Raw genomic sequence first — 13,282 nt, forward strand, 5'->3', positions numbered from 1 at the left:
TAGGGGATGCCACCCATTAAGCCAATACAAGAGGGAAACGCAAAACTTCCGAAGCTAGAGAAAGAGTCAATAGTGGTAGGGAAATAAGCAGCTTTAAAGTTTTCCATAGATATTTCTTATAGTTTAATACATTGCAAAGTTAAACCAGCAAACAAAACAAAATAATTGAGAAGTCAAAAGGAAGTCGGAATAATTTCAATTTAATCGCTAATTTGGAAATGTTGCGTTTTCTGTTTAACCTTAAACATTCCGATCGAAAGTGAAATTATTTCCGGATAAAATCAGCTTCAGTTTTTAAAATGTAAATGAAACTGGTTTGTTAGGTTTTAATACAAATCTTTTCAGAGTCAATTTTAAATAAAAAGCTGTAAATTGAAATATTTTTGTAAAATAATAAAATGAATGTGAAGCTAAAACAAAATCGGTCGGAATAATCCCCCCCGAATCAAAAAGCGTAAACATAAAAAGAAGAAGAAGCAATTCAATTTTATTTCAATGTTTTACGATTGTGTGAATTCTACATTACGATCGTAACTCCATTTTTGTAAGTTGTTATTTTAATGGAGGAGCTTCGAATCGAAATGCAGAATACCAAAGTTGCCAAACGGAGAAAATTTCGATTAAAATTGAAATGCAGAATAGGGTTGTATAAATCGAAATACTACCAAAAGAGTTAGACAATGTGTTCATTAACAAAATTTAGAAAAAAAAACTCCAAATTAGAAAGAAAAGAACGTGACACATATGTGATTGAATTAGAACATATCAATAACTATCTAAAATCCAATGGGAAATAAAACAATGGATTTAAAATCGACAAGAACCTTTATGTACAAATCAATTTCAAAAGTTTTTCTTAAATTTTAATCACATTTGTTTAATTAGTTCTCCTTTAAAAGATACTTATTTGTTATAAATACTGGGAAGTTATATTGTAACTCGTTTCGTATGAATTAACCCCCTAAGTTTGTATGATCGAAATATCACAGACTTTACAAAAAAAACCCCAATTTCAAATCATTCTATTTCCATTGCGTAGCGTAATACTGAGCTAAAGTAGTGACAAATCTATAAATACATGAAATTCTTAAAATTTTACAATATTACAACAAACGATATCTTGCAAATTAAAACAAAAATGGCAGCAAAAAGTTGAAAATATTAAACTAATGTTTTAATAAATTATTTGTTAAATTAATGTGTTTGTTATTAAACTTTTCGTTATGCAAAATTAAAATATATAAACCTCTAACAACAACAACAAAAAAACCGACTCTCGTTGCCAAAGGGGACATTTTAATTTATAATTAATTTTCCTCATTTTCCATTAATTTTTTTTCGCATTTTTTAGCTTTTCGTTTATTTAAATTTTATTATAATATTATTTTTATTGATTTTTCTTGCGTTTTGCATTAAACTTGCACATTCCTTTGGAATGTGCCTTAAATTTACATGTATTTATATCTAATATTAAATACAACTATGGCTATTAAAAAAATTAAAAAAAAAGAAAGAAAATACATTATTGTATCATTATTATAATAATATATATTAAAACTGGATTTGAGTTTCTTTGTAAAAAAAATTCAAATTTTCAAGAGTTTTTTGTTTTGTTTTTTTTTTTTTTTTAATTTGAATCGTTTAACAATTTCATTATATAATTAAATGCATATTATTTATCATAAAAATTCATTATCATATTAAAAATCATCAGCATTGTTGATGTTTGTTTACAAATTAATAATAATAATATAATAATTAATAATTATAATTATTTATAAAAATAATCTAACTCATAAAAAATTACAGTCTCACTGATTAATAAAATATATAATAAAAATAATTCCACATTATACTCCATTGTTTTTAAGGGGTTTTTAACATAATTTTTCAATGGTCATTTCTTTACTATTAAAGCGACAATTTAAATGTCTTTAATTAAACACCCTGGAGTTATTAGTTAGTGGGGGGGGGGATTACGGGGGGAGTAGTATATAATATGTATACATATATGAAAACATTTTGGGTCTATCTAAAAGTAGTTGGTACTAAATTTAAGAATTGAAATGTCAATTTTAAAGCTGTTGCCTTCACGATAAACAACCTCTACGTTAAACTTCCACATCCACACATTGTTGTCAACAATATTTTTAATATTTTTTTTTTAATTCGACTTTCAGTTATCAATATTATTTATAATTTGTTATGCTTTACTTTATACTTTTAATTGTAATGTAAATGACTCTACTCTGTATTTTTAAACACATTTTGGCAAATACTGCTTTAAGTTACATTTGGTAAATAAATAAGAGTTTGACAAAAAAACAAAAAAGAAAAAGAAAGACTAAGTAAATATGAGAACGTACATTATGTTTAACAATAATATATGTATGTATATGTGTTATGTAAGTATGTTGTATTTATAAAACTATGATGGCTCTTTTCGAATTTTTTTTTTTTATTAAATAGCTTCTGTTACGTTGTATTAGTTTGCTTACGTTCCGCCTTCTGCTGTTTCAATTCCCTCATGGTTTAATTTTCTATTATTAACATGGGGGAAAACTCCATCTATGTTGTTGTTGTTGTTGTTTAATGAGAATACATCAGCTTAAAACTGAATTTCAATATAGATCACTTAGTCCTGATCTGAAGCGCCAGGATAATAATATGGTGGTGGGCGTTCATATTCAGATGCTGGAGGTGCCATTGGTGGGTTTTGATATCTGGGTGGTCCGCCATCCCAATGCCTAATAAGCAAAAAGAAAGAAAAAATAAAATATTTATTTATAATAAAATAAATTAAAACAGTTAACTTTTTATATATATATAGTACATAGAGTTATTAGGAAACTTTCAAATAGTTTTTTTTTATAGGTTCGTGGGTTTTAGTTGTCGGTATTAAATTTACAACATACAATATTTATACATGTTTGTTTTTTTTAACATTGTAAGTAGTTACTTATATTTACTATACATACATAAAACATTCAATTCATATATCATGACATGTCATAAAAAGATTTTCAGATTTTATAACTCCAGGACATGCAATGCTTCTATAGAAGTTAAATTATACATTTGCCATATAAACTTTTGATAATCTTTAATAGATTTCTATAAACATTTACTTCTTTTATTATGCATTACATTAAAAGTTTTTGTAAAATTTACATATTTCCATTTTGTTAATGGGTAATAAATTTTGTTAAGAGACACATTTTAACATCAATTAAGTAATAATCGATTAAGGTTATCTAAATCTAATGTTAAAAGAAGATTAACAAAGGACTTAGAACCAACATAAGAGCGACTAATATTAGATTAAATTTATTTTTAGTTTCACTAATCTTATATTTTGTATATGTAGGTTTGATCTTAATCTTTGAATTAAAAACTTATTCTCAAAACAATGGACGTTTTATAAAAAAGGAAGAAAAGGCCTTGTGGCCCATTGTGATACCCTTAGCATTACCATTTCCTAATATTGAGAGAGAATGGTTTTCCTCCCTAATCTCGTTGACTACTTGGTTCGTTCGGTTTTCGTGTAAATCAGCCGATGCTTTTAATAAAACCGATCATGTTTATTAGTGATGCATCTCTGAGGCAGTCTAGATCATGGAAAAGAGCTCTACCAAGATAGAGTAGTCTGTGCTCTTGTAAGGCTGGGCAGTCACATAGAAGGTGTTGTACCGATTCCACTTCTTCTTCGTCTAAGCAGCTTCTACTGTAGCTATAATTTAGATAGCCCATACGGTCCGACAGTGCCCAGTAATTATACCAGTCAGAAGCCTAATCGAGTTCTTACTAAGAGACAAGAGAGTCCTAGTCGTATCTGTTGTCAGAGTAAGCCAGAGCAGTCTCGATATTCTACAAGTTGTGATATTTGACCACCTAAGTTCCGTCTCACTCAAAGCCCATTCATCTATCAATTTTTATAGGGTCGTCAGGGGAGTGTGAATATGCTCTTACGCAAGGGTTAAGTCCAGATATTTCATTTCCCCAAGTGCCCTCATGTCCTATATCAACCCATATCACCTCAACGTAATGTTGTGTCAGTTGTGCCAATGATTGAATACAATTGATAAGACATTTCGACTTAATAACATTGGAGTTAAGAGCCTTGATTGATACAAGACTGTCCAAGTATATATGTATATATATAGTCGAATTTTCGAAATTTAGTTCCCGGATTCTTCTCGCGGCTGTATAGATGGCATATATCTCAGGCTGAAGGAACATGCAGGTGTCAGGTAGTCGAAGAGACAGTAGATGATTTAGTTTTTCGGAGAAGATTCCCGATCCCGTGCCACTTTCTGCCTTTGAGCCATCATTATAGATTGAGATCACGTCGTCCCTTAGGACAGTATTCGCGGACCAATCATCCCTTGTCGGTATTATGGTCTTAAATAACCTATAAAAATTCAGTGTAGATAGAATGTAGTCTGTTTCCTGCCCCATGATTGGCCTGCCTATCTTTTGGAGGATAGTGCCATGACCAATGCGATCGTGCTTCAATCCGTTCGACTGTTTAAGTCGTAGAGCAGATTTAGCAGAAATGCATTTGATGTATATATCAGGGGGAGTTGTGTTTAGCATCGTCTCTAGACTAGCCTGAGGGGTGGAGCTCAAACAGCCAGTGATTACAAGACATGCTAATCTTTGTACCTTGTTTATAATAGAGAGATAAGTCTTGGTATCCACCGCTCTCCACCAAACAAGAGCTGCGTAGGTCAAAATAGGTCTTATGGCATAATGTATGTGGGTCAAAAGAAAAGTATGTGCCAAATTTCATCAAATTTTCTTGAAAATTGCGACCTGTAGCGTGCGCAAAAACATTACATGTACATACAGACAAACATACGGACATAGCTAAATCGACTCAGTATTTCTAAGCCTCTCCGCCATAGTGCTGTTGAGTATAATAAGAAAAAAGTGCGAACATCGGATGAGAAAACAAACGTACAATTTTTTTGAAAATAAACGTGGATAATTTTCATAAAATTTGTAGTATGTTCTCTCATCAGCTGTTCGCACTTGTTTAGCTCTTGCCAAAATATCAATAAAGCAGAAGCTTTCTATCAAAGTTGTTATTGTTGACATGTTATGAATGTTATTTGTTTACATTTCGTATGCCATTTTTGATAGTAATCTAATTCTAGTACAAAATCGACATACATGTTGTTTTTGTATTGTTGTAGTGATGCAGTTACCTCTCTAATTATGCCATGGTATCGGTATTAAAATTAATGTTCGAAAATGGTTTTTAACTTCACGATACTTAGGCAATGACTTCAATAAGATAAAGGAAACTCTCAGAAAATAAGATTGATATATCCTAAAGTCTAGGGCAATGAAGAGAGGTAGAGAAGAGTTCGACAATGAGAATATGGAAAGTTATTAAACATTCAATAGAACTGATGCCTAATATTTTTTTGTAATATATAAGAACTTGTTTCATAACCTCACTTTTTTCATAAATATTATTAAATTTTCATATATTTGACTAAAACTAAAAAGACTAGATTATTGGAACAAAGAAATTGAAATTTAATTAAAATACTTCTACATTAAGACATGCCAACTTTAAAGGAAGTAAAGAAAATATTTTATAGGAAATTTATTTCGTAATATTCAAGAAAGTTTCTTGCATTTTACGAAATACCATTATAATTGTATGAATCTTTAGTGAAAGTTTTCATGAGAATTTTGATAATAAATAAAATATTATTATTTGGATAAAAAAATTTCAATTTTTGAAGAAAATCTAAATTTTAGGGAAAAAAATTTAACATTCAATAAAAAGTGAAATTTTGGGAGATTTTTTTTTTTTTTTTTTGTTTTTTATGAAAAACTGAACTGAAAATTGTTATATTTTATAATTAGGATTTGTAAAATGATATATTTGATGAAAAGGAAATTTTATTTGAAAAATTTATTATTTTATAAAACATGAACATTCTGTTAATAAATTTATTTTTAATGAAATAATTTGAAATTAAGAGATGATGAAAACAAATTACATAATAGCAATAAGATTCTGAGGACAGTTTCTAGGATAGCATTAAAAAGGCCGATCAAGTAACACCAATTCAAAAGTGTTTCTCGATTTCAAAAAAGCTATGCTAAGGAAAGTTCGAATTTAAATGGACACAAGCATAAGGATAACACAGGCCAACAAAATTTGAAAAATTTCGAAACCCGGAGACCAATGTATAGTTTTCTAGAGCAGCTCTAAAAGCCCGAATGTAGCTTAAGAATTTCTTCATTACATTATGTTTTACATATAACTTTAAAAAATCCAATTTTTGGTGGTATTTGAGACGTTAGAACAGCGCGAAGACATTTTCTTCTTCTATATACATATATAAAAATGAAGGTGTGTTTGTTTGTATGTTTGAACGTTATAGACTACTAAACGGTTGAAGCGATTTTCTGGAAATTTTCACAGCGTATTCCTGTATGTCCGGAATAGGTAGTAGGCTACTCTTTATTTTGAAATTTCAAGTGGGCGAGGAGCCACGCCCATATTAAGAAAATACTAAATCCGTATATTTGAGATAATATAACAGTGAGTCCTCAAATTTTGTCGGAGCCATTTTAGTGTCAATGTGATTATTTAGGAGAAAAAGTGGGCGGACTAGCATAAGGGGGGTGTGGCACCTCCCATATAAATTAAATACAAAAAATCGTTTATCTTGGAAACTATTAAATATAGAATCTTAAAAATTTGCACGAATAGCTTTAACATCCATGTAAACATTTTGGGTAATAAATTGGCGGACTAACCATGAGGGAAGCGGCACCTCCCATATGAATTAAATACAAAAATTCGTTTATCTGAGAAACTATAGAACTAAATTCTTAAAATTTTGCACGAAGAACTTTAATGATCATCTGAACATTTTGGAAGAACAAAAGCGGACTTTCATCTGGCGGGCTTGGTGCCCCCATATGAATAAAATAGAAAAATTCGTATATCTGAGAAATTATTAGAGCTAGAATCTTCAAATTTTAATTGAAGAACTTTGACATTCATCTGAACATTTAGAGTACAACAGGCGGACTTTCAATGGGGGACTTGGCACCTCCCATATGAATTAAATACAAAATTACATTTATCTGGGAAACTAATAGAACTAAATTCTTAAAATTTTGCACTAAGAACTTTAATATTCATCTGAACATTTTCGAGGAAAAGAGCGGACTTTCATCTGGGGGGGCTTGGAGCCCCCATATGAATAAAATAGAAAAATTCGTATATCTGAGAAACTTTTAGAGCTAGAATCTTCAAATTTTACTTGAAGAACTTTGACATTCATCTGAACATTTAGAGTATAACGGGCGGACTTTCAATGGCGGGGGGGCTTGGCACCACATATATGAAATAAATACAAAATTTCGTATATCTTGAAAACTGTTAGATTATTCAAATATTTCATAGATAAATAGAAATAGGCGGTTTGCATTAATTTTCTTGGCATCTCTTATATGTAACATATAGTAAATCTGGAAAACTATTGTAGTTAGAATCTTCAAAATCGTTAAGTGGATTTTTTATTTATATTGCTTTTAGGGTAGCAAAGCACCCTGGGTATAGCTAGTTATTTATAAAATTCTCTTCCATACTGTGACAGTATGGAACTTTGTTTCATTATAACAAAACTGCATTTGTTGAGTTTACTCTTTGCTATTAGCTTTTTTAGTCTTGCATTTTTACAGGGCAAGTTTATATCTCTAGACTTAACATTAAGGGGAATTCTTAGCATATTATACGTGTTTTTACAAGATACACACAAATGAATAGAGAATGGAATTCTTCATTAAAGCCGTTTACGAACACTGGTTCCTTTAATAAAAGTTTATTTTTTAATTAGTTTAAATCATTGGTTAACAACGTTTTTGTTAAATTAAATATCATTAAACATTTGTGCATTAAGGTTTTTTAATAAAGCAGATAAGTTTTAAATAAAGCCATGAAAATGTTAAACAAAAAAATGAATTGCTAACTTTGACATTTGAACTAAATATACAATAATGTTTAAAATGAGAGTTTTATGCATGAAATTAATTTAAAAAAAAAATATTAAAAAAAAAATATGTAAAAGCACACAAAAACATCTTTTAAACACATCATACCACATAAAAAAATTAGACCCACACACTTATATGGTGGCTTGAGTTAAAAAGTTAATACCTAAAAGAAACCATCTGCCGACAATGCTTTTGGCCTTGTATCAGTAGCCTCAACCAAATTTCTAAGTGTAAAAAATTAAAAAATACATTTATATAAATAAAAATTAAAAAAAAAACAATAATAATAATATTAAGATGAATAACATATGCAGTTATGTAAATGAAAAATTATTAATTTTTTTTTTAATTATTTGTAGAGAAAAAAAAAGCATTTATTAATGCTTAAAGCTGCTTACAGTATATACTTCAACTACTTAACTGGTTAAAGAGCAAAAAAGTTAACAATGATAATAAAAAAGAGCATTCCCAATTAGTTATTACAACACATTAAAAGGAAATTGTATTGAACGATACCAAGCTGTTAAAATCATTCAACATTCGAAAGAAATAAGTTAAAAAGTAATTTATTTAAAGAAAAAAAAAAAAAAGAAGGAAGAATGGTAGGAAGGAAGGAAGGATGTTTGGTTATATAATGGTTTGAATGGATAAATGAGGGATTTTGAAAATATTTTTCAACATAAACTTACTTGGGTGCCATGTCACTGTAACGCGTATCACGTGCCCCAGCGGCAACCGGTGGTATGCCGTGTGAGGTTGATCCTACAGGATCCTCATAATAATCCCGACGACGGCGATCTTTATTCTTGCGTCGTTTATTTTTTGGACCACTATACAAGTAAAGGACAAAAACATAACATATAAAAATGTAATGAAGTTTTTTTTTTTTTTTTAAACGAATAAATTAAAATAAAAATGAAGTAAAAGACAAGAAGATAGAGACTTGAATAGTTAAATAAAATAGTTAAATTAATTAGAAAAGCTTTTTTGGTATTTAAAAATAAGTAATATACTGCTGCAATAAGTATTTGAAAATAATCATGCAATTATGTATGTTTACAAATAACAAATGGTGCTGCCAATAACCAAGAGATTTGTTTAACTTTTAGAATACTTGTTATACATAAAACATAAACATACATAACACACAACAAATTCCTTAAAACAATTAATTACAGCTGTTGTATTATACTTTATATAAAGTTAATATGATAATTATTTAGAAAAATAAAATTTTAAATTATAATATTAATAATGAAAATGATTAACTGAAAAATTATTGTAAATTTTGTTTAATAAAGCCACTTACTTTGCCAATGGAATGTGATCACGCTCACTGTAAGCATCATATAAATACTCCCTGAAAAGTTATTTTGTTTTAGTTTATGATACAAAAATTTCAACACACGTTCACAAATATAAGAAATAACTACATCATGATGTTAACAATCAATAATAAAAGTCAAAAATGTTGAACAAAAATAAACTACTGAAAAATCATTCAATATAAATGCCATTATAACATGGTTGGTTACTAAATTTTCCAAAAAAAAAGTACAACAACCCGTTTGCTGATAATGTTTTTTTGTATGTGAAATATTAAGCAGGAAATGTTAACGTAAACATGTACTTACGATTCAACCAAAGGGCCAGGATAAGGATCAGATTTTTGATAAAGACTAGACAGTTTGACGGCAACAATTAAAGTTGGTAGGAAAAGTATTACACACCACATAACACCAGCCCAGAAACCGTTCTACAAATTTAGGAAAAATTAATATTAAGCTATACAAATAATGCATTTCTTCTTTTACTTACCAAAGGATCAACAATACTATTACAGGTGGCCACCACACCGGCATCATAAACTTTAGCCATAGGTGCACAAATACCAATCTTTTTCTCTACCGATGTCACCACCATATTCAAATAGCGCATTATTTCACCGGCAAAATGATTGGTGAAATCCTCGGCTGTTGCCTTAACAAATGCTCGACCATCTTTCTGTATAAAAGCTTGTGCTCTTTCGATTTCCTGCACCAGCAACGGTATCGACTCTTGGAATGGACGGTCTTTATAACTAAGAGTTTTATCGAGATCTTGAGCCAATTTAATTAATTCAGATGATTGATTTTTCATAGGTATAACAAGATTTTGATCATAAGTCTCTAAATGCAAAGCTTGATTACGTAAAGATACTTGTACGTCTTTCATGTCGGGACTTAAGATCTTATTGGCAGTATCGCGCAATTGATTGGCGATTTCGGTGAGTGAGTGTTTAGTAATATCATCATTAAGATTATCAATAAAATGGCTAGAATCAAAATCTTTTAAGGCGGAGTCTCTAAGACTCAAAATGCGTTGTTTATCGGCGGCCGATAATATTTCCACACCTCTATCATCAAAATCTATACCTTGCACTAGATTCTCAAGTGTTTGATTGATTTTATAGTGTGATGGATATTCATTGATTTCATGTATATCGACCAGATTATTAATGTGTAATACTTCGTATATGGTTTGATTGGCTTTACAGGCGGCTATAACATGAGAAATTCTAAAGGGTGGCAATGAACCAGAGGCAGCTTTACCCTTGATTTTTGAGGGATACATAATCTCATTTAGATCAACTAAATTGTCGAATTCAGCAAAAACGGCATCGTTTTGAGGATCCCTAGGTAGAAAAGAAAGTTGTGGTTAGTTAGATTAAAATTAATTTTAATTAAGTTAAGTTTATCGTACTTTAGTGGCACACAAACACCTCTATAAGCCACAATGCCTACTAGGAAGTGTATTAAAGCAATTAAAGTAATGGCGGAGATGGTCAGGAATATAATAGCAACAGCGCTGAAAGTCGAAAAAAAGAAATAATTAGTAAAAGTTTAATCTATTGTTTATAAAATATTTGCAACTGTAGCAATTTATTTAAAAACTTACAACATAAGGAATCGGGAACCAGAACCTTTATTACAGCAATCATCACCATAACCATCTGGACGTTTTCCGCATATGCCACACAATAATGCTGCCACTAAACAAACTAAAACCTAAATAACATAATCAAAATCAATTACACATACAATTTCGAGCAAAATTTTTACAAAAAGAAAAACTTACTAATAATAAAACTGAGCATACAGCAATGCCCACATAGAAACGATATGGACCATATTCGGTACGATAATTATCAGCAATATTGGTATATTTATGGGTATTTGTACCAATAATTTTTGAAACCTTTTGCAAATTTGTTTTAATATCATTTGAAGCTTTAAGCAAACCTTCACCTGTAAATTTTGAAGTACAAGAAAATAATTACAAATATATTTCTAAAGAAGTAGAGATAATTCTACTTGATGTAACAGTGAGAATGTACGAACAAACTTACCGGCTTTCGTAATGGCATCAACAATTTGTGGGGTATATATGGCAATTGTATCATTTAAATGTTTACGCATGGCTTTCAAAGCTTTATTACCACGTTCTCCAGCCGAGGCTATATCATCGCTTATTAATTGTTCTAAATTTTCAATTATAGAAGTGACATCAGGCAGCTAAACGAATGAAAGTTGTAAGAAAGGTTAAAATATATAAGATAATTTTTGAAATTTTTTTTGTTTTTTTTTTTAAATTAAGAATTGTTCGAAATTTTATAAAAATACAAAATTTTTCGAAATTAATCTAAAAAAAGGATTTTTCAAAAATTTACAAAAAAATAAAATTTTTTAAAAATGTTTCGAAGAATTTTTTTAATAAAAAAATGGAAATTTTATAAAGAGAATTAAAAAAAATTCTAAAAATAACTTTAATAACTTTATGAAAATTTTCTATAAAAATAGAGAATTTTATGAAAATATTCTATAAAAAAAAGAATTTTATGAAAATTTTCTATAAAAGGACAGAATTTTATGAAAAATTTCTATAAAAAAACAGAATTTTGCGAAAATTTTCTATAAAAAAAGAGAATTTTATGAAAACTTTCTATAAAAAGAGAATTTTATTAAAATTTTCTATAAAAAGGGAGAATTTGAAAAATTTTATATAAAAAAGAAAGTTTTGAAAATGTTCTATAAAAAGATAATTTATGAAAATTTTCTAGAAAAATAGAATTGTATGAAAATTTTCTAGAAAATGGAATTTTTTGAAATTTCCTATAAAAATGAATTTTTTTCGAAAATTTTCTATAAAAAGGGAATTTTATGAATTTGTTTTTAATAAGCGAATTTTTTGAACATTTTTTTTAAAAAGGGATTTTTATAAAAACTTTCTTTCAAAAGGGATTTTTTTTGAAAATTTTCTATTAAAAGAGATTTTATGAAAATTTCTAGAAAAATGGAATTTTTTGAAAATTTTTTATAAAAAGGAATTTTATGAAAATTTTCTATAAAAAGGAAATTTTATGAAAATTTTCTTTAAAAAGGGAATTTTTTGAAAATTTTCTATAAAAAAGGGAATTTTATGAAAATTCTATGAATTAAATGAAAATTTAAAAAAAGGAGATATTTTAATAAATGGAACATTTTCTAAAAAAAAGAAAATTTTATGAAAATTTAGAAAAAAGTGAAAATTTTCTATAAAAAAAAAAATTTAAAAATAAATATAAAAAACGATATTTTCGAAAAAAAATTGTTATAAAAAAAGATAAATTTCGAAATTTTTTGCAAATTATTTAAAAAAGGGAATTTTTTGAAAATTTTCTATAAAAAAGGGAATTTTATGAAAATTCTATGAATGTAATGAAAATTTAAAAAAAGGAGATATTTAAATAAATGGAACATTTTATAAAAAAAAGGACATTTTATGAAAATTTAGAAAAAATGAAAATTTTATAAAAATTTTCTATAAAAAAAGAAATTTAAAAATAAATATAAAAACGATATTTTCGAAAAAATTGTTATAAAAAAAGATAAATTTCGAAAAATTTTTGCAAAATTACTCGCAAATTTCCTTAAAAAAGAAAATTTTTCGAAAATTTTCTTTAAAAAATACAAAATTTTGTTAAAAATTTCGCAAATTTTATTTAAAAAATGGAATTTCTATAAAAAATAAATTTTTTCAAAAATCTTTTAAAAAAGAAAATTGTTCGAAAAATGAAAAAAAGAAAATTCTCTTTTTTATTAAAGAGAAATTTTCAAAATTTTTCTTAAACAAGAGAATTTTTGAAAATTTTTATAAAAAATATTTCGAAAATTGCCACAAATTTTAAAATAAATATAAAACAAAATCCACTTAATAAAAGTTCTTAGAGATG

At 27.9% G+C, this 13,282-nt stretch overlaps 1 protein-coding gene across 11 annotated transcripts in view; it reads right to left on the reverse strand.

Annotated features, from left to right (window-relative positions):
- Nucleotides 1–2,399: 2,399 nt before the first annotated feature.
- LOC119614174 (prominin-like protein) overlaps nt 2,400–13,282 on the reverse strand; it is a 31,845-nt gene continuing 20,962 nt past the window's right edge. For 6 of the 11 annotated variants that reach the window (XM_037970294.1, XM_037970291.1, XM_037970295.1 and 3 more), the window contains 9 exons: nt 11,420–11,585; nt 11,149–11,318; nt 10,969–11,078; nt 10,774–10,878; nt 9,850–10,705; nt 9,666–9,787; nt 9,341–9,391; nt 8,721–8,861; nt 2,400–2,747 (listed from right to left, as the gene is read on the reverse strand). In XM_037970294.1, coding sequence (XP_037826222.1) covers nt 2,636–2,747; nt 8,721–8,861; nt 9,341–9,391; nt 9,666–9,787; nt 9,850–10,705; nt 10,774–10,878; nt 10,969–11,078; nt 11,149–11,318; nt 11,420–11,585 — 1,833 coding nt within the window. In that variant the 3' untranslated portion in view covers nt 2,400–2,635. Of the gene's footprint in view, nt 2,748–8,194; nt 8,256–8,720; nt 8,862–9,340; nt 9,392–9,665; nt 9,788–9,849; nt 10,706–10,773; nt 10,879–10,968; nt 11,079–11,148; nt 11,319–11,419; nt 11,586–13,282 lie in introns of all 11 variants that reach the window. The other 5 variants (XM_037970297.1, XM_037970298.1, XM_037970300.1 and 2 more) reach the window with 5 other exon arrangements.

Source organism: Lucilia sericata, unplaced genomic scaffold, assembly GCF_015586225.1.
Source record: "Lucilia sericata isolate MDLA Ls3-8-SP2 unplaced genomic scaffold, ASM1558622v1 Contig002662F_arrow, whole genome shotgun sequence".
Taxonomy (NCBI): domain Eukaryota; kingdom Metazoa; phylum Arthropoda; class Insecta; order Diptera; family Calliphoridae; genus Lucilia; species Lucilia sericata.